Genomic DNA, 25,321 nt, shown 5'->3' on the forward strand with positions numbered 1-25,321 from the left:
CCCCTCCCAAAGTACTTTTCTAAATCCGCTATTGATTATTTGTATAAATTGGTATTCAAGGTTGTATCTGGAAAATTATTGCTAAATCATTGCACAACTACAGTATAACAGAAATGTGGAAATACGGTTTGACGGACATATTGAAAAACGTATGCTTTGACGGATATATATAGAAAAACGTAAGTTTAACTTTCTTGCTAGAAGCTGGAGTACTAAGCTCTTAGAAATGAAACACGGATGACAAACTAAAATGATCTAGAGAAGGAAAAAAATGTCAATAACTCAAAAGTTAAAATAAAGTTAAATAGCCTGTAAAATTGCCCTCAAATACTACATTCTTCATGTTAGCTTTAATTCGTAAAATATGTACTCCATCCATCTTGATGGTGAATTACAGAGCTAAATATGGCATTCAGGTCGTGGAAATCTTATCTAACTATAGAATATACTATAAGAAAGCTATTTGGATAGAAAAATCATGAAAATGAAAAAAGCCAAAATTTCCAAAATTCTCGGTTTTTTTCCAAAAAAGCCGGCTTTTTATGTGAAAAAAACCATCGATTCAAAAAAGCCGGCTTTTTTGCATCTCTACCCAGACCCGCTGCCACGTTTCTCCGTTGGGTGGAAACAAAGCGAATCATACGCTTCTTTGAGCGTCTGTAACACATAAGGGACCCATACACGCAGACACATGCATGAAGAAACGTTCCAACTAACTAACTAACTAACTCTATGGCCTATGAAACCCGGAGGTTCAATGCCGTGTTCACAAAAGCTCTCCACTGACTTCTATCCTTAGCTAACTGCATTCAGTTTTTACTTGGTATTCCAATCTCTGCGAGATCCATCTTAATATTGTCCTCCCATCTGCGCTGAGGTCTTCCTAATGGTCGTTTCCCGATTGATCTTCCAGTCAAGACTTTGAAAGCGTTTCTACTTTCTTCCATCCTAGCTACATGACCCGCCCACCTAAGCCTCCTAGACTTAACGACCCTAACAATGTTGGGTAGACCATATAAATTATGTAGTTCCTCGTTATGAAGTTTCCGCTATTCCCGTTCCTCTTGGGTCCGAATATTCGTCTCAGGATCTTGTTCTCAAATACTTTCAGTCTATGTTCTTCCCTCAGTGTAAGCGACCATGTTTCGCAAGCATAGAGAAAAACAGGTATGATTATCGTATTATATATTTTAAGCTTCAAATTCCTCGACAGAATTGGCGACAAGAGATTTTGAACTGAATAATAACACGAATTCCCTGTATTTAGTCGACATTTAATTTCTTCGTGAATATGATTTTCGTCTGTTAATATTGATCCTAGATATTTGAAACTATCCACTTTATCAAAAGTATTATTTAATATTTTAACGCATCCATAATTTGCTGTATTCCGGTCCCGACGCACTTCCATGTATTTAGTTTTCTCTGCATTTACTTCTAAACCCATGTCCCTGCAAGCGTTTAATAAGATCTCTGCATTTCTTTCTATTGTTCTCCTAATATCCCCTATTAAATTTACATCATCAGCATATGCCATAACCTGGTGAATACCGTTCAACTCTAGGCCCTGGTTGCTATCTTTGATTTTCCTTATAGCGTATTCTAGAACGAAGTTAAATAATAATGGCGACAACGCATCTCCTTGTTTCAGGCCATTTTCGACGTGAAAACTCGTGGACAAAAATTTTCCTACCCGGACTTTACTTTGGGATTCATTTAAACATATCTTAATTAATCTAATTAGCTTTCTCGGTATTCCAAGTTCTGTAAGGACGTTGTATAATGTTTCTCTCCTAACCGAGTCGTACGCCTTTCTAGAATCAATAAATAGTTGATTTACCGGGTTATTGTATTCCCACTTTTTTTCGAGTATTTGGCGAATGGTAAATATTTGGTCGATAGTTGATCGATTTCGTCTAAATCCGCACTGATAATCTCCAATAATTTCATCTGCGTATGGGGTCAGTGTTGCTAACAGAATATTTGAAAGGATTTTATAGGATGTTGACAGAAGAGAAATGCCTCGATAATTATTACAGTCAGTTTTGTCGCCTTTCTTGTGAATTGGAACAATGATTGATTCTTTCCACTCTTGTGGCAATTCTTTCTTGTTCCAGATAAGGAGAATGAGCTTGTGTATCTTGTTCCACAATTTTTCGCCTCCAGCTAAAATTAACTCAGCCGGAATTTCATCTACACCCGGAGATTTGTGTTTCTTTAATTTCTTTATAGCGGTTTCTACTTCTATTCTGTTGGGTTCTGGAATATACGGTTCTGCGGTGTGTATCACCTTTTCTCCACGCACATTAGTTTTTGGTTGCGTGTTAAGCAAATCGTCAAAGAAATCTTCTCATCTATTTAAGATGCTATCCGTGTCAGTGAGCACTGTACCGTCAGATTTCTTTAATATATAAGCACGAGGTTGATAGCCTTTCTTAAATTCGTTGATTCCCTTATACATGTCCCGAATGTTTTTATTTTTACTATTATCTTCAAGTTCCTTAATTTTAGCTTTCAGAAAATCGCGTTTCTTTGTTCTAAAAGTTTTGGAAGTTTCCCGCCTGATATCTGCGAAATTTTGTGTAGTTATTTCATTCGGATTTTGTAGCCAGCGTAATTTTGCCTGTTTTCTCTTCTCTGCTAGTTTTATGCATTCCTGGTCGAACCATGGTTTGTTCCTACATATTTCCGCGTGTCCCAATTTTTCTTTTGCTGAAATTTTAATGCTATCTCTAATTTCAATCCAGGTATCCTCAACACTAGTGCCCTCCGAATCTACTAAGGCCGAGAATCTATTCGAAACTTCAATCTGGTATTTCTCTCTTACCTGGCTCTCTTCTAATTTCTTTAAATTGGATCTCTCCGTTTTCGGACAATGAATATTACCTTTATTCAACGATAACCTCTCTCGTATTATCGCTGCTACCAGGTAGTGGTCAGTGTCACAATCAGCCCCTCTAAACGATCGGACATCAATTATGCTAGATTGCCTTCTTCTATCTACTAAAACGTGATCAATTTGATTGTGTGTTTTTCCGTCTGGTGATATCCAAGTGTATTTATGAACGTCGCGATGTGGGAATTTTGTACTCTTCACGATTAGGTTTTTGGATGTTGCAAAGTTCACGAGTCTAACACCGTTGTCATTACTTTCCTTATGCAAACTTTCGTTCCCTATAGTCGGTTTGAAAATATCCTCTCGTCCTACCTTTGCATTGAAATCCCCTAATAGAATCTTCATATGGTATCGCGGGAGTTGGTCAAATATCCGTTCCACTTCTTCGTAAAAACTGTCTTTTATATCGTCATCCTTATCTTCAGTCGGGGCATGTACATTTAAAACAATAATATCACACCACCGTCCCTTAAGAGTAATAAAAGAAAGTCTATCAGTAACAAATTCAACCCGTTTAATTGCTGGTAATATACGTTTATGAACGAAAAATCCTGTTCCTAACTGGTGATTTTTATTTCCTTCCCCGTAAAAGAACGTAAAATTTCCGGAATTCTCAGATCCATTTCCTTCCCACCTAACTTCCTGAACTCCTACTACGTCCATCCTGTATTTCTCTAACTCACTCGTTATGGATTTTAACGCGCCTGCCCTTCCAACATGAATGAAAAATGATAAAACCATAGGCAAATTGATCGTGTATAGCCTCGTTGATGCATGTTGAAAGTTTTCAAAATCTTTTGTAAACATGCACGATGATTTTGTCGTTCTTCATGCATGTCATTCATGGAAGTTGGTTGTTTTGCATTTAGGTCCGCCAATCACGACAGCGGAAGAAATCACGTGAATCTTTCCTCCGATTCATTCTTCTAGTACGTTGGACAACAAGTTGGTACGTGTGCGGGCAAAAAAATAATTCCAACATGCATGATGAAACAAAACTTCCATGCAAGTTTGTGAGTCTATGGCTCCCAATAAACACAGCAGGTGATTTAAAATAAGATGAACGATGATTCGTTCATTTCAGTCATTAGCGTTTCCAGTCACTAGCGATCCATGTTGCTTGTTTAGGCATCAATGGCGTCTTGTTAAAGTGTTATACAGTGAAACCTGTCTATGTTGACCACCATCGGTTCCATTGAAAAGTGGCCAACTTAGACAGGTGGCCAACTTACAGAAAATAACTGTGATTGGTGTATTTTTAGAATGAAATTTCTAGTATTACTTGATTGTAAAATTTTAATAAGCAGTACCGCGTCAGCTACTTTTAAATAATGTGTATAGAGTAATCATAACAATACACAGTACTAGAAAAAATACTACAGTATATTTAATATACCGGTATGTACTTTTTTCTTCGTGGAAACTAGTCCTGTACACTGAATTATTCGGATGGGCACACAAACAACCATAAAATCGAAACATATGTACGCAGTTTATTGAAAATAGTATTGTGGCACACTGAGTTATTCAGATTGAAAACAAGAAAAGCAAAATTATAAATTCAATAATTTATATCCATTTATATGACTTTTTCGGCAGTGACAAAGATTTTCTGTAGATAACTTTCGAAAAGTAGCAAATCAGTTATTAATAACAAATTTATTCATGGTGGTTCATTCTAGACGTATGTCTTTTATTCTTTTTTGCACATATGCACATTCTAATTTTGTAGTAACTACCTCTTGTTAATGAGCTACAAGTGTTTCCCTTGGAGCGAAAGGGAATTCATATCGCAAAACCTCCGCTACCTTTCGACAAGCAGTCAGGTGCCAATAAATGACAATTGAGATGGTTAGCTTTAACCTTGAGAATTTTCCGGAATTACTAAAGCTTCCCACTGATGAAAGGAGCCGATATAGCTAATGGTTTCACCAAAACAGACAAGGTAAACAAATGCGTACATCCATTTCCTGAATTCCTGTACGTGCTCTTTTCTTTTTCGCACCTTCCTTCACCACCCCTTTGTCAGGGTAGTGTTCTGGCCATTGACTTCCAAGAACAAATAGTGAAAATCTATGCTTCTCTGTCCGAGTAACAAATACAGAACATTTTGCTCTCATAGGGAATACGAAAGAGTTAAGAAAAATAAAACGTATTCGCGTGGCCAAGATACGCAGGTAAATTTATCATTATCAACATAGGACAAACATTGCTTCAATGCGGCCAACTTCCAAGATAGACAGGTGGCCAATTTACAGAGTAATAAGTAACGAATGTCTTATGGAAAAATGCAGATTCAAGACGAACCAGGCCAAGATAAGCAGGTGGCCAACTTAGAGAGGTGGCCAAGTTGACAGGTTTTACTGTAGTCCTTTATCAGCCGTTTCACCTTTGCAACTCGACCCTATGTCAACGTCATATAACTCGCGGCAGACTGTGATTGTGGGCACAGTTTGGAAAGATGCTGCTTAAATTCCTCCGTAACTTGCACCGTAATCACACGACGGTTCTGAGTGAAAGTCCGCTTTATGTTGGACCTGTAACTGAGGGTTTTCTTTCGACAACTACTGCTCTTCGCCGGTAGTTTTGTAAATCATCATTTTCTTGGGCACTGTCCCTCAGAATACACCCAACATGCTTGCCATTTTTGTCTTGCTCTCACTACATAACCGAGAGCCAACAATTTGTGTTTCTTGAAAATCATACAGATATTAATTTTACACTACCACTGTCCGTTCGGTTTACTGCATACTGCCATACTTTTATCAAATGATTAACAACATATTTTCTATATGTGTTCCACTTAAAAGACATATCAGCAGAAGTTATCCATGTTGGTTTACTTATAATTAAGAAAATAAAATCCAAGACATATCACCATAACAAGTGGAAAAATGGATCAACAAATATACTTTATCATCGCGATCAATTTGAGAGACTGCGTAAAGGAATAAAATCTGACATAAAATTAGCCTACAAAACTTTTATTTTAAACTCAGAATGCTCTATCGAGAAAGACCTAAACCAGATCTGGAGCTTTATTAAAAGCAAAACACAGCATTTGTCATTAAACTCCCTTACATACAATGGTCATGATATCCAACATGTCAGTGAAATAGCACAGGCATTTGCACATTATTTCCATTCAGTGTACAACAATGTACCCGCCACATACAACGTTGACTCTTTTCTCGCTAATCGAACCGAATGTAGTATATTAGACAACTTTCAATTAGATGAAATAAAACTCGAAGAAATAGAAAATGCTATACGAGCGTTGAAACCTAAAGCATCTTGTGGTCCTGATAACATTCCCCCTTATGTTGTGAAAGGTTGCAGTGATATATTTAAATATCCACTTCGCACTACATTTAATATTTCTATTAGAACAAACACTTTCCCAGATAAATGGAAAGAAAGTTTAGTCTGTCCATTACCAAAATCTGGAAAAAAGAGAAAAAGAGAGAAATAGAAAATTTCAGGCCAATTGCTATTCTATCGCCCTTTACAAAAATTCTTGAAAGTATATTATATGCGCGAATTTTAAATCATGTAGAACCTGTTCTTTCAACTTATCAACACGGCTTCTTACGTAATAGGTATACTTCGACAAACTTATCAATTTTAACAAATTTTATAGTAACAGAATTAGATAGAGGCGGTCAAGTAGATGTCGTTTATACTGATTTTAGCAAGGCATTTGACGTCGTTGATCATGATGTCTTGCTACTGAAAGTAGCATCTCTGAACTTTTCGAAACAAGCAATGGAGTATCTTGTATCATATTTGCATAACCGAAAACAATATGTTTCATACAAAGGATTTGTTACTGAAAAATTTAATACTCTATCAGGAGTCCCTCAAGGATCTAATCTAGGTCCTCTGTTGTTTCTTCTTGTTATTAATGATATTCCTCTATGTATTAAAACTTCTCAAAGTCTTCTTTTTGCCGACGATCTCAAATTGTACTCCAAAGTAAGTTCAATTGATGACTGCATGAAACTTCAACAAGATCTAGAGAGTATTCAAATGTGGTGTGATAAGAATAAATTAGTCCTGAATGTTTCCAAATGTAAATCTGTATTTTTCACGAGGGAAGAAAATCAAATTAACTTTACGTATACAATAAGTGGCTCTTCCTTGTCTACCCCAAATACTATCAAAGATCTAGGAGTTATATTTGATAGCAAATTAACCTTTACTCAACACATTGACGCGATAACGAGTAGTGCATATAGAAACCTAGGTTTAATTTATAGGATAGGACAGGATTTCTGCAAACAATCAACATTTATAAGGTTATATTTTTCATATGTGAGGTCAAAATTAGAATATTGTTGTACTGTTTGGACACCAAATGTCATTAAATACACTGATGCAATAGAAAATATACAATTTAAATTCTTAAAAATGCTTACATACAAGAAAACCGGTTTCTATCCAAAGTATGTCTCCTATGAAGACTTGGTAAGGAATTTTAATTTTCAAACATTAGAAAAAAGGAGATGTGTTTTTGATTTGTTGTTCTTACATAAATTATTAAATGGTAAAATTGATTGTCCAGAATTAGTTTCAGAAGTATTATTACGTGTCCCAACAGGTAAGACTAGAATAGCAAACGCTGGGACATTCTATTGTAGAAAAGCAAGAACAAAAATATTACATAAGTCTCCTCTGTGGAGAATGTGTGCTTCATATAATGAAATGATTAGACTTCATGTAATAGATGTGTTTAGTATGTCAGAGAACAAGTTCAAAAGAATTATCATGCAATAACTTATGTATAACTAGATAACGTATATTTGTGTATGTATAATAGTGTATGTTAAACAATTCTGTATACGACACTATAACTGGGCATTAAGCCTGTTGTGTTGTCCTTATGAAATAAATAAATAAATTCTACTGCTGCACAAGTAATACGGAGTTTGTTCTAGAGCAGCGGTTCTAAATCTAATTCCTATCACGACCCCCAATTTTATCACATCCTCTTGCCAGCGTCCCCCTTATAATTTCCGGTTTATAATAAGCTTGTGCGTAATTTTTAATGTACCTATTGCGGGGACCTCACGATATTAATATATTTCTATACTACTAGAATCCATTTCTTGTATATAGTGGATACAATAACTTTCTTAAAAGCGAATGGATTAAAACCAAATTTGGTCAGTTCATTCATATTACAAATATCGAATTCGATCCGTCATACTGTTTCAAAATTTTAAAACTTCATAACTCCCTTAATTTTGGGTCATAGGATATGATTAAAAAAATAGAGTGATTTCTAATTTTGGTTAAAAAACTTGAATAGTTGTTAAGAAAGTTATTGAGTATTTTAAATGGCTTGATAGTGTGTATCACGAAGATTGAACAGGACATTGCCACATTAGTGAAATCACACCATGCTCAGGTATCTCATTAGCTTTCAGTTTTGTGTTTCAATATGCAGGTTTAGCCCCCGCCAAGTGAACTTTGTGGTGGACAAACACCGTGCTCGTGGGTTTTCTCGGGGTTCTCCCACTTTCTTCATTCCACCGTTTCACTCATCTCTCATCATCACCGTCTCCTTTAGCCTAACCGGCATAACCGTGGGACGTAAAACTTAAAGATTTCATTTCAATATGCAGGTTTTGTTGCATTTGTATTTTTCTGGTATTTCAATATGCAGTTCTCATTAGTTTCATATCGTACCTTTTTCATTTAAATTGATTTTTAAACAACTCTGCACCTGTGGAAAATGTTTAGTATACGTATTTTTTTGTTGTTCTTAACATTATGGATAAAAATAAAAATATTCCTATCAGAAAAAAATTCAAAATAATATTTAAAAATATTTTCCGGTATTAGATTCTAATTATATTTATCTCTTCCGCTTATCTTCCCAACCCCATGAAACCCTCTCGCGAGCCCCGTATGGGTCGCGACCCCTAGATTGAGAAACCCTGAAATCCACAATTCCATTCTTTTGAACTTAAGCTTCTTTTCAACACTTAGGCTATTTGGGACGCCATTATCCTTCCTAGTTAATTACTTTGTGTTACCATTTCAGATACGGAATATCCTAATTCTTCTCTTGATTGTACACTACATTACATGATTCTAATATCAGATTAAGCTAACGTAAATTCAAGTCTATACTTTCAGTGCTGACGCAGTTCGTAGACCTAGAATCTGGTGTAAGATCAGAACCTTACGGCTTTTTTTTTTTTTTTTTTTTTACCGGGAATTGAACTTGGTCTTTAGCTTCAAAGGAGAGGAACAGTTGTTATTTACACAATACACCTATACTATTTGTTTCCTAAACAGTAAAATTTTTGTCAGGTTTTGAAGTCGAAAATTTGCGTTTCAGAAATTATTTTACTACCGTGCCCCAATGACGGTTGAAAACTTGTATATAAACTACGTAAAGAGTTTAATACATAATCTCTCTTACATAAACAAAACAAGAGAGAGATAATATATAATGAAGTATTTATGCCATGAATTAGTTCTGTAGACTGATTGACACGTATTTTTTGTGAGAAATTTAATAAGATGACGCATACATCAAAGAAGGAATTAATTTCTGTTACTTAAAAAAAATAACAAGTAATGCTGTTGTATGCTGGATGTCATTGTGGACGTTGTTCATATGTAATATTGAACTCATTTCATAAACAGTAAAGCGCTGGTTATTATTATTATTATTATTATTATTATTATTATTATTATTATTATTATTATTATTATTATTATTATTATTATTATTATTATTGGAAAAAATTAAATGAAATCTTTCAGTTTAACGCCCCATGATTATGACCTTTAGGCTAAGGAAGATGGATGATTAAGATGAGTGAATGAGGGTGAAAGAATTGGTGGAATGAGAATGGGGGAGGAAACAGGTTAACACCAAGAAAGCCTACGGACAGAATGTTTCCCATCATAAACTCACATGGTTTGGAATTGAACCAGGGATCCCTCACTTCGGAGGTGAAATCACTATTACTAAGTCACCGTCACCTGCTGTCATAAGATAAGAGACATGTAGAGAAGATATATCATACTTTCTTTGATATAAAATGGTTGAAGTGAATATTTTCCAAATTAGAAAATAAAAGTAAAGTTGCTGATAGTATATTAGGAAATAAGTGCAATTTGAGCTTGATATAACCTAATAGAATTAAATTCTTGTCTAGATAAAACATTTGGAAAGAATTATTATCTTCTTTAATAAAATAAAATAAATTTATAATAACTAAACTTAAAGCTCAATTTTATGGAGTGTAAATTTTTACAAAAATTGAGGTACGATTTTCAACATCCCCACTCCGGTTTCTGCCTTTAACCCTTTTTCTCCTTTAAAAGATTTTTGGACAGATGCTCACTTAAATCACGAATAAAACAAATTGCTAGTCTCTTACTCAAAAACTGTCAAGAAATATTATTACTTTGGTGGAAGAGGTTATTTGCTTCGTGCTATACTAACAGTTAATTGAAATTCGTGACTCTGTAATTTGAAACAAAGCATAATGAGTAATTCACTATGTCGCTGCATATTAAAATCAATGCTTTCTGATAGTGGGCGTATTCCGTTCCATACATTTCCCCTAATAATACTACTTTGATCTGTTAGTTACATAGAGGCAGTATATTTATGAAGTTGCTAATTTGAAAAATATCAACACTTTGAATTTGGAGCCGTGTCAAACTAGGACATGAGTGTGGGTCAAACTAATAATCGGCCAAGTCACTTGGAGCACATCTTCCAATTTTCCTAAAATTAGATCAAGACACGTAAAATCTCTATTGTTAGCGTTCGTTAGCGACTTTTGTTGCCTAATGAAAGAAAGGTTCATTAAAATGTTGTGTGCACTAGGAATCATTATTTTGTAGGCTTTTGGTGAAGGTGATTATTTTGAAACTGCGATTAAAGAGCATGGATGTGACTTATGGAGAAGATTACGTTTTGTAGAAGTATAATTTACTACGATATCATTCATTCAGCTCCCGGCTTTGGTTGTTATTGATTCATCCGATTCTCAGTGAAATCGTAAATCAAGTATTTAGCACCGTGATTCCAGGCTGAGATTTGGATGCGCTGCATTCAGTGTCGACAACCTCTTCCAGGGAAAAGTAGGTCAAGGACCGGAAAGGAAACCGATACGAACTAGTACTTGATGAAAGAATTTCATTTAAAAATCCAACACTCTGTGTTAAATGGATTGAAACATTTGAATATGATTCGTCATGTCCATTCAGCTGTTTTCCGTAAATACATAGCGTTATTCATGAGAATAAAGAAGTGCAAGATTTAATTTAATATGCAGTCTTATCCTAAACATAAAATTCCCAATCCATCATAATATTTCATTGCCAAATGATGACACATACACAGATGACATGTACAAACCAAGAAATAAATCCCATATCTTAATTTGAGAACTAATGACCCGGCGAAACTATGATATTCAGCACGGATGCTTTGATATGCAATGCATTTCGCATACATGTTTCCGTAACGCCAAACTGACCGAATCGATTACAAGAATCAAAGTAACAGTGAGTAAAAGATGATCTACTCACCTGGATTTACGGTGACGGCTGAAGGTGTTGGGTGTTCATTTTGGCTGCTGTTAACAGGGCACAGCTGATGGCTGCTCGGGGAGCAACTGTCGCTTCGGTCAAGCAGCAGCCCCACTAAAGCTTCGTGTATCGATCGACATTCCCAGCTGCACGGAAGGGATAAGGGGGGGCACTACGGAGCACGAGGAACAGTCATCCATACTCAAATTCATCTCTACCTCAACATAAGACACTCTGCAGCAATGCAAGTGCACATTCTTCAATAGGTAATGAATTATTTTAGGTCATATTAAGCTAACAATTATCGAAGTTCTGAAGGTGTCAACCTGAATATTTGCATCATCAATTTAAATTCTTAGGAACCTCACACTTCATACAGACACATTCTCGTGTGTTTTTAACTTTAAAAATTCCACCACATGAAAAAAATATTCGTACTCTTTTACAGTAGAGACATTTTATGGATATAGTATTCAATTCCTGACACAAAACTCATTATCTAAGTCTCTATTAAAACATTTTCTTGAGACAGATTAAAGATAAACAAACAGTACCACTTTAGTTACTCACTCATGTATCTTCTTTTGTATTTTAAGAGTTATCTTCATCTTTTATTTTCTTCAGCTACAATGTTCTTTCTTTGAGTTGAACTTGGTTATAGCAACAACGTTTTCTCGTCTAATGCCTCAACTATTCAGTGGGACCAACTAATTCCTCATAAGGCAAGTGATTTTATACCATTATTAGTACGACACTCACAAATGCATCAAACTCGTATCTATAATACAGACTTGATAGAGTGGTCAAATATACTTAATCATACCCAACCTCCGATGCCTGATACTAATATTACACACTTCAGCCACAACTACACTACATTTTAGGCCTCTGTAGTCTCTTTATTCGATCTCATTGTATTTTATCTTATATTTGCTATTCTCTCATGAGTGTGTTAATTTGTTAAGTGTAAGACAAGGCAATGTGTCTTAACCCCATCATTTAAAATAAGATGAGGTATTTTGTCGAGTGAAACTGGACTCGACTCCAAACAGACATCTTTGAGCTCGACTCGAGAACTCGGAACGAAAAATTTTCTCCAACTTGACTCGAATTTGACTCAAGTTTCGAGTCGAGTCGAGCCAATACGAGCCAAATGCTGTGTGTAGTCTCAATATAATTATTATCAATGATACTACTACTACTACTATAACATTATTATTATTATTATTACTATTATTATTATTATTATTATTATTATTATTATTATTATTATTATTATTATTATTATTATTATTATTATTATTATTATTATTATTATTATAGGTGGTTTGTATCTGAATACTAAAAACTAGTTGACTGCTGACCTCGGTAGTCGTGAAGACTAGGAGGCAAGAACATCGTTCACGAGGTTCTGGGTTTGAGTTCCGGAGGAGCAAGTATCCGAGCTCGAACCAAAAATCGTTAAAAGTTAGAAGGTGTCGGCCACACATGTTCAAAACTGTTTGGTCCGCATTTAGGATTCTCAACGGCTCGAGCGGCTCGGCTCACAGCTCATTCCCTATCGAGCCGAGACAACAACTCACCCACCCAAACCGACATGAGCCGAAACAAACCGAGCTGATGGCTCTCCCCAACCGAGCCGGCTCGAGACGATGGCTCACCTGAGCCGAGTCGATGCCTCATCTCAACCAAGCCGGCTCGAGCTGTTCGCTCAGTTGAACCGAGCTAAGCCGGTTAACATCCCTACACGGGTTGGGCTTTGCTTAGGCTCAAAACTTTCACCGTGCAGGTCTCAGCTTTGGTGGTGAGAACTATAGTATATACTTATGTTAGTGCTCACGACAATTTGAAGTTGTCTCGTTATAAATATCTATTGTCGTCTTGTTAACGGAGACGAGACGAGATACGAGCAGTGTCTCACCTCATGAGCAACATTAAAAATGTTCCACATTACTGCTTACATTTCTCATAGCTTTCGCTTTCCAGTCTAATCAGGCAATGATTTCAAAACTAGTGAAAACGAGCAAACGAGCCAGCCATTTTTCAAACTCGACCTCAAAACAGTGACTCGGCTCGGGACTCGACTCGAATTCGCTTCGAGTTTCGAGTCGAGTCGAGTTTTAGCTCGACTCGTGCTCATCCCTAAACATGGTAAAAACCTGTAATTCGGAACAAGGTATTTGTTCAGAATCTGTAACAATTTGAATACCAAACATTGTACCTTATGTAATTTAATAAAAACCTGTTCAGACAAACTCGAAAAAACTTAAAGAACTGCAGAGGGTGAATAAATAAATAAGTTAGTTTAATGTCCTGTAAAGATTGTTGGATATTTTCTAGAAAATTTGAAATTTATTATTATCTTTTTAGGAGACCTTCGCAAACAGAAAAGGAAATTTCAAGGCTCGATACTGACCTTTCTCCTAGATTTTGACGATTGAAATCAATTCTTATGCTTTAGTCAAGAGATTAAATAACTGTGACCACACAAAATATTTCTTGTACTTACGGTGTGCTACTCTTATTTTGTGTTTCAAACAGCTGCTCCGCTAAATAAGTCTCCACTTTCTTCTGGCAGGACATCGGAGCAAGCGTTCCAGTCGGCGGAGGTGTCCGTGCCTTTTCCAAGTTCAGTCGCCTCCATTCTACGTCAGGATCCACTGGAAAAAGAATAACAAATTTATAAATCACTATTCGAATTATACCAAGCATCTTAGAGAATTATTCTCAATGTCAGTTCACAGAACAAACAATATATTGACTCAATTGTTATACGTGTATACTTATCCTTAATAATAACGTATTTTCTTTGTTCCTTTGTTTCAGTAATTACATTTACAAAATATTTCAATACTTCAAGTCAAAGAGTCAACAATGCAATTAAGACAGCTGTAAGTGAAAACAAACTCAATAAAAAAAAGTGTTTCAACATTTCTCTTTTGGCCTCGATCCAAAGATTCCAGCTGCAACTCTGCATCTGCCCGCATTGGCAGAAGACATAGAAATTTGTACATTATTAAATTTTGTGGAGTGTTAAACCTTTTAAGACATATATTCCATATTTGATGCAAATAAAAATATGATGTAAAACTGTACAGAAAACACACTGTATACAACATATTCTAAATACTTTTCAATGTTAATGGATTCTTTATACCACGTAACCAGTAACTGAAGGATTAATTAGGATAAATGTTTATATAGCATTTTTTAAAATACGTTTTATTGCTAAATTACTACGTTTGGATATAAACTCATATCCTCACAAAGTTTATCAAAATACACACAATATTGATAAGCTTATACCCATACTAACCAAGTAAGAGAACAAAATCTGCAGAAGATGAGATTAAAATTAAAAAAGAAAAAATCCAAATTTGTTACATGACCCCTTGTCAAAATCAACCTTTCAACGAAAATGAACTATTAAATATATTATTAAATCATATATTTCATTTTGTTGTACTACGTATTGAAACCTCTCATAAAATACAGGAATATCTTGCATAACTTGGCTGATTGGTTACAAGGAACATCCGCGCTATGCAAATAGCTTTTTTTGAATTTAAAATGAATTACAATGAATGTAAATTGAATTTGTTGGTCACAAATATACAAGTTCTGAAAATAAGAGAAAAAAATTTTTTATGAACTAAATACAGAAAATCCACTTAAACTTATAAAAGTTGCAAGAGGACAAATTCAAAAGACGTAGGCATTTCTTCAATTGAATAGCTGACACGAACAACGCAGTAACTAACGAAAGCGAAATTTTACATGACGCCATAAAACCGTTTCCAGTACTTGTGTAAGAGATTTTGGAAATAAATTTGTTATCATTGTGTAAGATTTCAATCTTACTCTATCCACGTCTCACTTTCATGGACCCTAGTTCCTCAATAAATCCACCAAAACAATTTGTACACGTGAAGTCAAGTACAGTGACATTCTGCCTATTTCTTTAATGCATTTACGGCAGCAAACTCCGGATACTGCCCCGGCCATTTTTAATTCACACGTCAGTCATCATCAGACTTAGCCAAGAGGGAGAAATATTAGAAATCAGTATCGTTATTCCTACATCGTTGTTTAGCCGTGATGTGAGGTGGAAAACTTTCTTCTATATTTTTCCGGAAAATTTTCCGTTCTTAACAAATATCAGTGTTCAAGTAACAGTTCCCCAGTGTTCATAAAATTGATTGAAATCATGTATAGAAATGTTAAAAAGTGAAAGATCGTTTAAAGAATCTGAACATTTTCATGGGTCAGACAATTTTCAGTACTATGTAGGAACAAGTTAAACAATTTTTCATGAATCGAAATATTTTCGGTCTTATATGGAAAAATTGAAGAACTTTTTATTAGTCGGAAAATTATCATATTGAAGCAAAAAGTAAAACAGAATCGGAATCGGAAAGTTTTGTGAATCGGAAAGTTTTGTTGCTCTGTAGAAACAAGTGAAAGGAATTTTCGTGAGTCGGAAAATTTTTATCAATATGTAGAAACAAGTGAAAAAAACTTTTTATAATCCAGACAATTTTGGATATTATGTATAGTGATGTTTGGTGGAAAATTTTCCACTATATTTAACAGCACATTCAGCTATAAAATTCAATTCCTGTAGAGGAAAGTTAGACAGCAACAAATTATCATTTTCCAATTAGCTTTCGGAAACCAGAAAATTTTCTTATATTTCAAGTTGGGAAGTAAAAATATATAGTGTTTCTCTCTCTCTCTCTCTCTCTCTTTCTCTCTCTGTATGTGTGTGTTTGTGTGTGTAAAGTGCAGGGAACATACATCGAGTTCGTAGAGAAGAAATATCCCATTCCAATATTTAAAATGTAACAAGAAATTGAAAAGAAACATTTGTGAATTTATCAATTTCAGAAACAGAAAATTCCGCTACTTTTTCACATGTAGGCCTGCTTATGTAATGAAATAACTACGTAAAAGCTCCTTATGAAGATCATTTTTGTAACAGAAAATATGAGAAAACGATTTTATTGTGTTTAACACTCGTAAGTAGGAATATGCAGCATATATCGCCTTCCACGTATACTACATGAATTAAACAGGGTTACCTTTTTTACCTGTCCCAGGTATGCTAAGGGGATTAAACTATGATTACAGTGATTTATGTATTTATTACGTTAAGTAATCAAGAGATTAACGTGAAATTAAGCCGAATTGTTTGTTAAAAGGCGACATTTCATCATATAGTATGATGTACATAGGATAACTACATTTTCAATTGAAGTAATGAGTTTGCAATTATCTTGGATTGATAACATGTGTTAGATGGTGCCGCTGGCGCCCTTACTGTCTGGTTATGCCGCTTACCTTGTATATCTTATCACGTATGTGTGACCTTTGCGCTGGCGCCATTACCGTCGCGAGTTTTCCCTCGCGAGACCGCTTTGTATACCTTATCACGTATGTGTGACATTTTCGTCGGCGCCCTTACTGTTTGGTTATGCTGGACTTTGCTTTATACTTTTACCACCTATTTTGTATATTTTATCACGTATGTGTGACCTTTGCGTTGGAGCCATTATTGTTGCGAGATTTTTTGCCTGCCTGCTTTGTATATCCGCCGCCCGGCAGCCACGGACGTTAATGGTATTTTCCTTTATAGATAACGACACACTATGTATGTTTATTTAATGCTTTAACTTAAGTAAGAAGACAAAGTTTACTTACCTTTGATAACACCTCCGCTGCTGCCTATTTTTTAGTTGGGGTTGGTGGTTCATTGATGTTGACATTTTTTATGACGTAGAAGAACTTGTTGCGCGAACCGAAAGCAAACAAATATTGTGATACTGCCGTTGTATTTTTCGGTTTTAGGTATAATTATAACCTCGGTTGACATTTTTCATTCAGATTAATATTGAATTTAATAAAATAATAATTAATTAATTGGGTGAATATATAAATTTGATATTGTAATTTTATGAAAAACATAATTATTGTGCACTTATGTATTGAAGAATATTTTTAAAAAAGTACGAGAAACTATATATTATAGGAATGTGGATATTTTTATGGCGCTTATACGTACACTATCCGAAACTAACTATGTTTACAAGCTAACGTTGTATGTTGGTACTTTTATGTTGCCTTTTTCCGGAAACATGGCTTATTTGACACTGATTGCAGGTACAGCATTTGATTGTAGGATATTTGTTGCACCTTGCAAGTCAGAACCATGTTCTTTATAGACAACTCTTTTTGTTATTGTTAATACAGCTTGAATTGGAGTTTATTATTATTATTATTATTATTATTATTATTATTATTATTATTATTATTATTGTAAGTAAATAGAATTGGAACTTGGGCTCTTTGAATTACTACTTTGTTATGTCAGGATATATTTGCCTGGAAGAGAGTTAGTTTGTATGTTGCAGGAAATTATTATAAGCACATGATTGCGTTTTTAGTATATGAAATTGGATATAGAAATAACAGTACATAACATGTAGATCCGATTGTTTTTATTGCCCGCTCCTATTATTTAATTGTGAAATTACACGTTACAATTATTTGATATGCAATTATTATTTTGTTACTAATTGCGGAGACCATATGATTTTAGTTTACTTTTGGATTGTGATATTTAGATTTTAATGTTTAGTGTGTGTATCCTACTAGTTATGTAATCGGTAGCAACGAACAATTTGAAAAATGCGTAGAAGTCTTGTTTGCCAACATAATTTTGTGCTGTTTAGATTTTATATTATATATGCATAAGAATAGTCATTTCATATATAGGTTGAAACTGAAATTGTATTTTAGATATTTGGAGGGTGGATTTTAAGGATACCCATTTTTTTGTTTTGTTAGATACTTATTTTTATTTAGGGTGCTGCATTTTTTATTTACAATATTAATGCATAGACATTTAAGATATAAGACACGAATTTAATAATTTTATTACTAATTAATACAGCTTGTACTCAAAATAATGGTGAGATTATGGATTGTCAAGTCAGGCGTGAATTTTACTAATTAAACTATATTTATTACGTATGGCACTAATTTTACTAGAACCTACAATGGTTTTAAGCTGTTTTGCCTGCATGAAATTAGCATTACCGGTTTGATTTACATTGAATTTATTTGAATTATGCTTTGAAATTAGATTTTTTTCTTTATAACGGGAAACTTTATAGTTGAGTTTACTTAGAAAGCTTGTTACAGCGTTTGAATGGTATATACGTTTATTGCATGATGGTTATTGTTTTTGTAGGTGAAATGAATATTTGTTTACTGAATGAAGACATGATTACAGAAATATTTTATTTTTGATAGTCTTATGAGCAATTGAACTAAAAATTTTATGCTCCAGAGGTTACAATTGTACACTAAATAATTATAAGTTTATCGTCCTACGATTATGCGTGTTAAGGTAACTTGTATTAGAACACTTTGTGGTGACTTTCCCTTTTAAGATGAATGAAACGGTGGAATGAGAATGTAGGAGGAAACGGGAGAACCCGAGAAAATTCCATATGCACGATGTTTGTCCATTACAAACATACATGGTTCAGAATTGAACCAAGAGTATTGACGATACTAACTATGAAGTGTGTTCACTATAAGTAAGAATAGAAGGTATTCCATTGTTGGAAGCGATTTTAATGGGAAATTGTTGATAATTGTAGGGTAAAAGTTATTAAATTTATGTGATAGATAGTGTTGCAGAACTATTTATATATTATGTGGACTTAAGACTTACAATGGATACAGTACCGAGACTATTGATTTAGGCGAAGATCATAGTTGATGTCTTTTATAGGGAGTTTTTAGCTTAACCTTGCCGAGGAGTGTAATATTATACTTTGAAGTAAATATATTACGAATATTTAATTTTGTACTCACAACTGGGCTTGATTCACAAGCCTTTTGGTTAACACTTGGATGTGCTAGCTGATTATTTATTTTTATGTTGTACAGCAATATTTTAATGTATGTGCTTTATTTGACTTAATTTATATATATTTAAATTACTAATGGAATTATTATAGGTAAAAATTGTTTTTTTGTCTTGAAATTTTATGTTAAGTGTCTTGGTTGTTTACCGTAAAAATATTTTTATGGAGTATATGTGAATTTGATTATATCTAAGACTAGAATATATTGTTATTGACAGAGTATTTGACATAGGTTTAATTGAAGTTGGGAATCAGAGATTTACAAATTGACATGTGATGCATATATGGCACATTGATATTTAGTATAGTGTAGATATATTTAAATTTACAATGCACGATAACATTAGAATTTGACACGAATTGCATTGTGGTATCCTACAGAACCACCATATGAAGATTTGGCTGATTGCACTTTGTATTTTGCTGAACCAGGTCCTTTAGGAGATTAGTTTTTGTATAGAGATACAGATTAACTATGCGCTATTACTGTATGATGGTGAAAAATGATTGATACTTTATTGTTTGGATATTAGATATAAGGCTTAATGGTTTTTAGAAAAGAATTTACGGAAACTTGTGTGCATTAAGATTTTGGAATTTTAGATTGCAAGATAGAACTTTGTTTGATGATATTTGGTTTATTTATGGATGTTGATTTAAATTTGTTGAATTATAATTACAATATTCAAACTTGAAACCTGTTTAATGTATTATATTTATGTAACATTACCAGAAATAACTACAAATTAGTTTGTTATATCACATTAGGCCATATTAGAAACTATTTATCAGAATTGGTAACTATATTTGAAATAAGATTGAAGACAAAAAGAACTATGCTTGAATTTAGCGATGAATAATATTTACTTATCATACTGATTAGAACTTTAATTATGTATCCACTGATTTACTACTTTATTGTTTATATATTGCATGCATTTTAGGATGAATTAGTTTTCTACGACTATTTGTAGATATTGCAGTAGGATTAGAATTTATTTTATATTGAAATATGACACAATATTAAGTATGAACTATTGATAACTAATACTAACTACGGTTTACTAGGAACATAAGTTTAAACTATACTTCGTAGGTTTGAAATTACTAGTCTTTTAAGAAGTAGATGGTTACTATGTTTTAAGAGCAAGGACAATTGATTTGTACAATAGTGACAGCTATTATACTGGATTGGAGATACTCTATTTATATAACTTTAATTTATTAGTATTGCAATTAGCAGATAGAAGTACATTATTTATAAATATTGATGATACCGACTTTTTTAATTATCTATATAAATGGTATGTTTATTAATGTCATTTAGATTTACTTAAAGGGAATTAACTAAAGTAACAGTTTTAACTATGACCAATATTAAGATCCATTGGAGAATGTTTTTGAGTTGATATCAGTGAAAATGTACGGTAGAGATTTATTATATTCTTGGAATTATACTTTTTACTAAGAAATGCTTTGATTATGAATTATTATGATTTTGAGAGATATATTGATATGTATTGCTTTAATAAGAAGAATTAATTGATTCCTGGAATATTGTTATTTATTTTATTATTTATATACAAAGCACCACAGCTAGTGACAAGTATTATCCTCTTGAAGTACTAAACACATAATTGACAGATTGCCACATAGTACTTTATAACATAAATGCATTGCAATTACATGTAATGCTAACTGAAGAGTGTACTGTTGACATTTAATTAATAGATACCCAGGTCACCACAAATAGTGACAACTATTGTTTTGTTTAAAGCCATTTAAATATAATTGACAGATGGGTATGTTTTGCTTTTTTAATAAGATATATTTGGTTTACATTTATGGAGACACTTTTGTTTTCGGCATTAGTCACTTATTTAGATATGAGGCAGCGCAACTAGCGACAGCTATTATTTTATTTGAAGTATTAAATACATGAATGTTAGCGTGATTTGCTCTTTTGTCATAAGATGTATTTGTTTTACATTAAAGTTGGATATTTTGATTATTACAATACTGAAATCTATATATGTTAGATAGAAGGGAATACAACTAGCGACATCTATTAACTTATTTGAATTATTAGAATGTGTGAATGCCAGTTTGATTTGTTTTCTTTTCATTATAAGATATAACAGGTTTACATTTAAGGATTGATTAGTATAATACCAAGATTATTCATGTTAGATAGGAGGTAGCACAACTAGTGACATTTGTTGACTTATTTGAATTATTAATTGCATGAATGTCAGATTGAATTGTTTTACTTCAAATATTCATTTATTAAACCATAAATATTTTTAAAATACCTGTACAGTAACAAGGTATATTGACGTTAAATGCCTGTACAGTAACAAGGTATATTGATGTTAAATACGACTCAGTATACGTCATTACCATGTACTACATTGTATTTAAATTATTAGATTTGAATGACAGACTAGGACGTTTTGCTGTTATACTAAAAGACTAATTATTTTGAATATTTATTCATTCAATCAATAAATACTAATGGATAGGCATTATATTTTCTTTTACATAACTTTATATTTTATTTATTTTGCTGCTTATATTAACTTGTTATTGTAAACATTTTCTTTGTTAAAGAAATTTGATAAGATAAATATAATTGTATAAACACAGGTAAATTGAAATTATATATTTATCGCCTATATATTGAATAAATACTGGTTTGATTTACGAGTTGATGATGAAAGTTGAACAAACACACTGTGAGTTTTATATTTGTATATCAGTAAGCATAACATTAAGGATAACTTTCTATGAATATAGACTAATTCTTGTACTGAAGAACACTGTATTCTTATTGAACAGAAATTTTTTAAATACATGAAGTTTAAAGAATCATAAGGAATATTTACAAGTAATTGGTAAAAAACTAAAACGATGAGACCTGACTTTATGATGTGGAGATATATCAGGAGAATATGATGGATAAGAAAATAGCAATTTTTACTTATGAAGACTATGCATTTTTGTTTAATACTGACATTAAGTATTTTTTATTTCAGATTGTTTATAGACACAAACTATACACTATTTTCACTACTGATGAATTACATGATAATTTAATTGTATTATAGATTATGACATTTTTAGTATTAAGTGCTTTGAAGGTTTGAAATCCTCCCAAAACAATGTTTGTGAATAGATGAATGTTATGTCAATTTATAAATGTTTTAATAAACGTATTAATCAGGGATCAACACATTGTAGGATTTGTTCATAATTTCAACACATACGAAGAATAATTTAGTTATCAGTAACTATAAGCGCTTGATCATCTTAGGTGACAGTTTTGAAACTATATTGACTTTAACAATTGCATATTATTGTTTTCATTATAATGATTCCTTTACTTTTTGCAAGATATGTTTATGTTACGTTTGTTGAGCCTATCTTTTCAGTATAGTGACAAATGTTTCAGCTGTATTATGATATTTGAATAAAAATGATACCAACCAATTTGTTTTATTATTAGAGGTTTATTTTGCGGAAGAGTAGGAAGGATATGAGGCTGTAATGAAGGAGAAGTTGGATTGATTGTGTTGGCTGGATGTTTATATGAATATGTGGGACTTGTGGTGTGAAGATGTCTTGAAGGAAATCAGCAAAAGCATCAGTTTTGGAGGAGTCTGTCTATATAGGTAAGACATTATTTAAAATGAAATTTTTGAGTTTTACGTCACACGGTTATGTCGGTTAGGCTAAAGGAGACAGTGATGATGAGTAATGAATGAAATGCTGGAATGAAGAAAGTGGGAGGAAACGGGGAATCCCGAGAACGCACACGGTGTTTGTCCACCACAAAGTTCACTTGGCGGGGAAGACATCATTTAATAGTGGATACGGTGTTTTACTATGTTTCCGCAAAGAGCATTGAAATGTTTTCCACTATTACAGATTTTTAACCCGACACGGTAGCTTGTAACCACAGATGTAATTTTTTGACCATTTTCTGAAGTTGTCGGTGATGAAGAGTGATTTTGGATTTTTTTGTACATTGATAGTCACGATAAAACTGTCGAGAGCGAGTGATAAATATGAGATATTTTGGTGGCAATGTTGGTCGATAAGGCGTTGATGTACTTATTGGTATGTAAAGTGAATTAGCTTCTTGGATTGAAGGTGTGATGGTATGAATGTCATGATACAGTTTGTCCTTTGATGTACGAGGTTGCAATGGCTCTACTGCTGCCGATAGATATGTTTTGTATTGTTCACAGTTGAATTTGTCAAAACGGGTGCTAGTTTTTCGAAATTTTGTAGATTGAGTCGTATGATGAGTACTAAGTTGTAATTTGATTGGAAGAGGCTCACTTTCTAATGGATCGAGAACATTAATTTGGATTTGTGAAACGTGATTAGCAGAAGTAATGACAATAGCTGGTATACTTTGTGATACAGCCCTAGTGGGTTTGGAAGATTATGAATGATGCCAGGTATGTAAGTTATGACAAAGATTTGAAAGGTAGATTTGTCTATTTTTGATCTGCTGTGCATGTTGAATTCAACCATAATTATGATTTTTTTTATAATTATTGGAAATGTGTTGCACGATTACAGTAGGTATTGTTTTTACAGGTTTGATATAAATTGTAGCAACGATTATAATTATATTACGGAAGTATAAGGTAATGATGAGATATTTAGGAAGATTTGGCAGTCTACAAAAGTGTCGGCATGATGGAATACGTGGAGAAAATTCCACAACTGTTTATCTATTTGTGCGTCTCCTAGGAAGGTGTTAGCCTGTAGAATTAATGTATATCCAGAAAAATGACAAATGATGGAGGGAGTGAGAAAGGTTTCCGTAAGGATATACATTACAGCTTTTTCTTTCACTAACAGCGCTTCGAATAAAGCTTTATTTTGATGAATGGATCCAATATTGAGAAATATAAAGACTATATCCACGATCAATAGGTTAGACAGTAGTTTCCAAAGGTACTGTATGAAAATATATATTTTGACCAGAATAAGTAGTATGAAATGTAACATGAAATATTTCTTTTGCTGCGTGGGTGATTTGTTTTAAGACATGTGAACGATGAATTGATTGAATATTTTGAAGAGTAAGCGTTAGAAAGGCAACAATATTGCGTACTGTTATAGAAGAGCCCAGTGATTGTAGAACGTTTGCAGAATAGTTGTATATACGTAGTGACACCACCTATTCAAGGTGAACTTTGGTATGGATGGATTTGCCTTTACACTTGTAACTATATGTCGGGTATTGTTCATGGCAAGTGTAACAATTTCGGGGTTGTAGATTGGGATATGAATGACTGGAGTGATTACTAGATCAATAGCTGCAGACAGAAGTATTTGTCAATATTGTGGTAGAGTGTTGATTATATGTATAGCATTTTTCGCATTGAAGTGTTAGGGGTGTTGGTGACCATGAAAATTTAACTCTGTTTTTGTTATAAATGTATGCCCCACTAGTTAGAAGAGAATCATTAGTGGTTTGAGAAGGTATTAGTACTTGAACAATGTACGTGTGACATGTAACATTTCTAATTCGTATAACCTTCAGGAGTGTGTGTCCTTCGTAGGTAAGTTCCCCTGATTTTCTTTATCGGTATAAGGATCAACACCACGATTCATCATGGAAAGGAGAGGAGGACGGCGAGGTGGTATTTGCTTGCCTTGAGATGCATTGTGGTTAGCAAATTTAACATTTTTGTCGAAGGTATCTATATGTACTTTGTTTTTATAGCGCTGATTATGTTTGCCTTTTCTGTTTTGAAAATAAAGCCGTTCCTAGTTTGACTATTTTTCTGAGTGACGCACGAGCAAGGTACTTGTACAGTTGTAGAGCAACTTCTTTCTCAGTCGAGAAAGTGAATCGAAACGGGTCAACAGAAACGAGTACATTGACTGAGATAAAGTTTGA

General features: G+C 33.5%; 1 protein-coding gene across 1 annotated transcript in view; it reads right to left on the minus strand.

Moving 5' to 3' along the window:
* LOC145665999 (uncharacterized) overlaps positions 1-14,173 on the minus strand; it is a 600,563-nt gene extending 586,390 nt beyond the window's left edge. The window contains exon 1 of the mRNA XM_081733104.1: positions 13,971-14,173. Coding sequence (XP_081589230.1) covers positions 13,971-14,173 — 203 coding nt within the window. The remainder of the gene's footprint in view (positions 1-13,970) is intronic.
* Positions 14,174-25,321: the final 11,148 nt, after the last annotated feature.

Source organism: Thermobia domestica, chromosome 12 (assembly GCF_964235325.1).
Source record: "Thermobia domestica chromosome 12, izTheDome1.hap1.1, whole genome shotgun sequence".
Lineage (NCBI taxonomy): Eukaryota > Metazoa > Arthropoda > Insecta > Zygentoma > Lepismatidae > Thermobia > Thermobia domestica.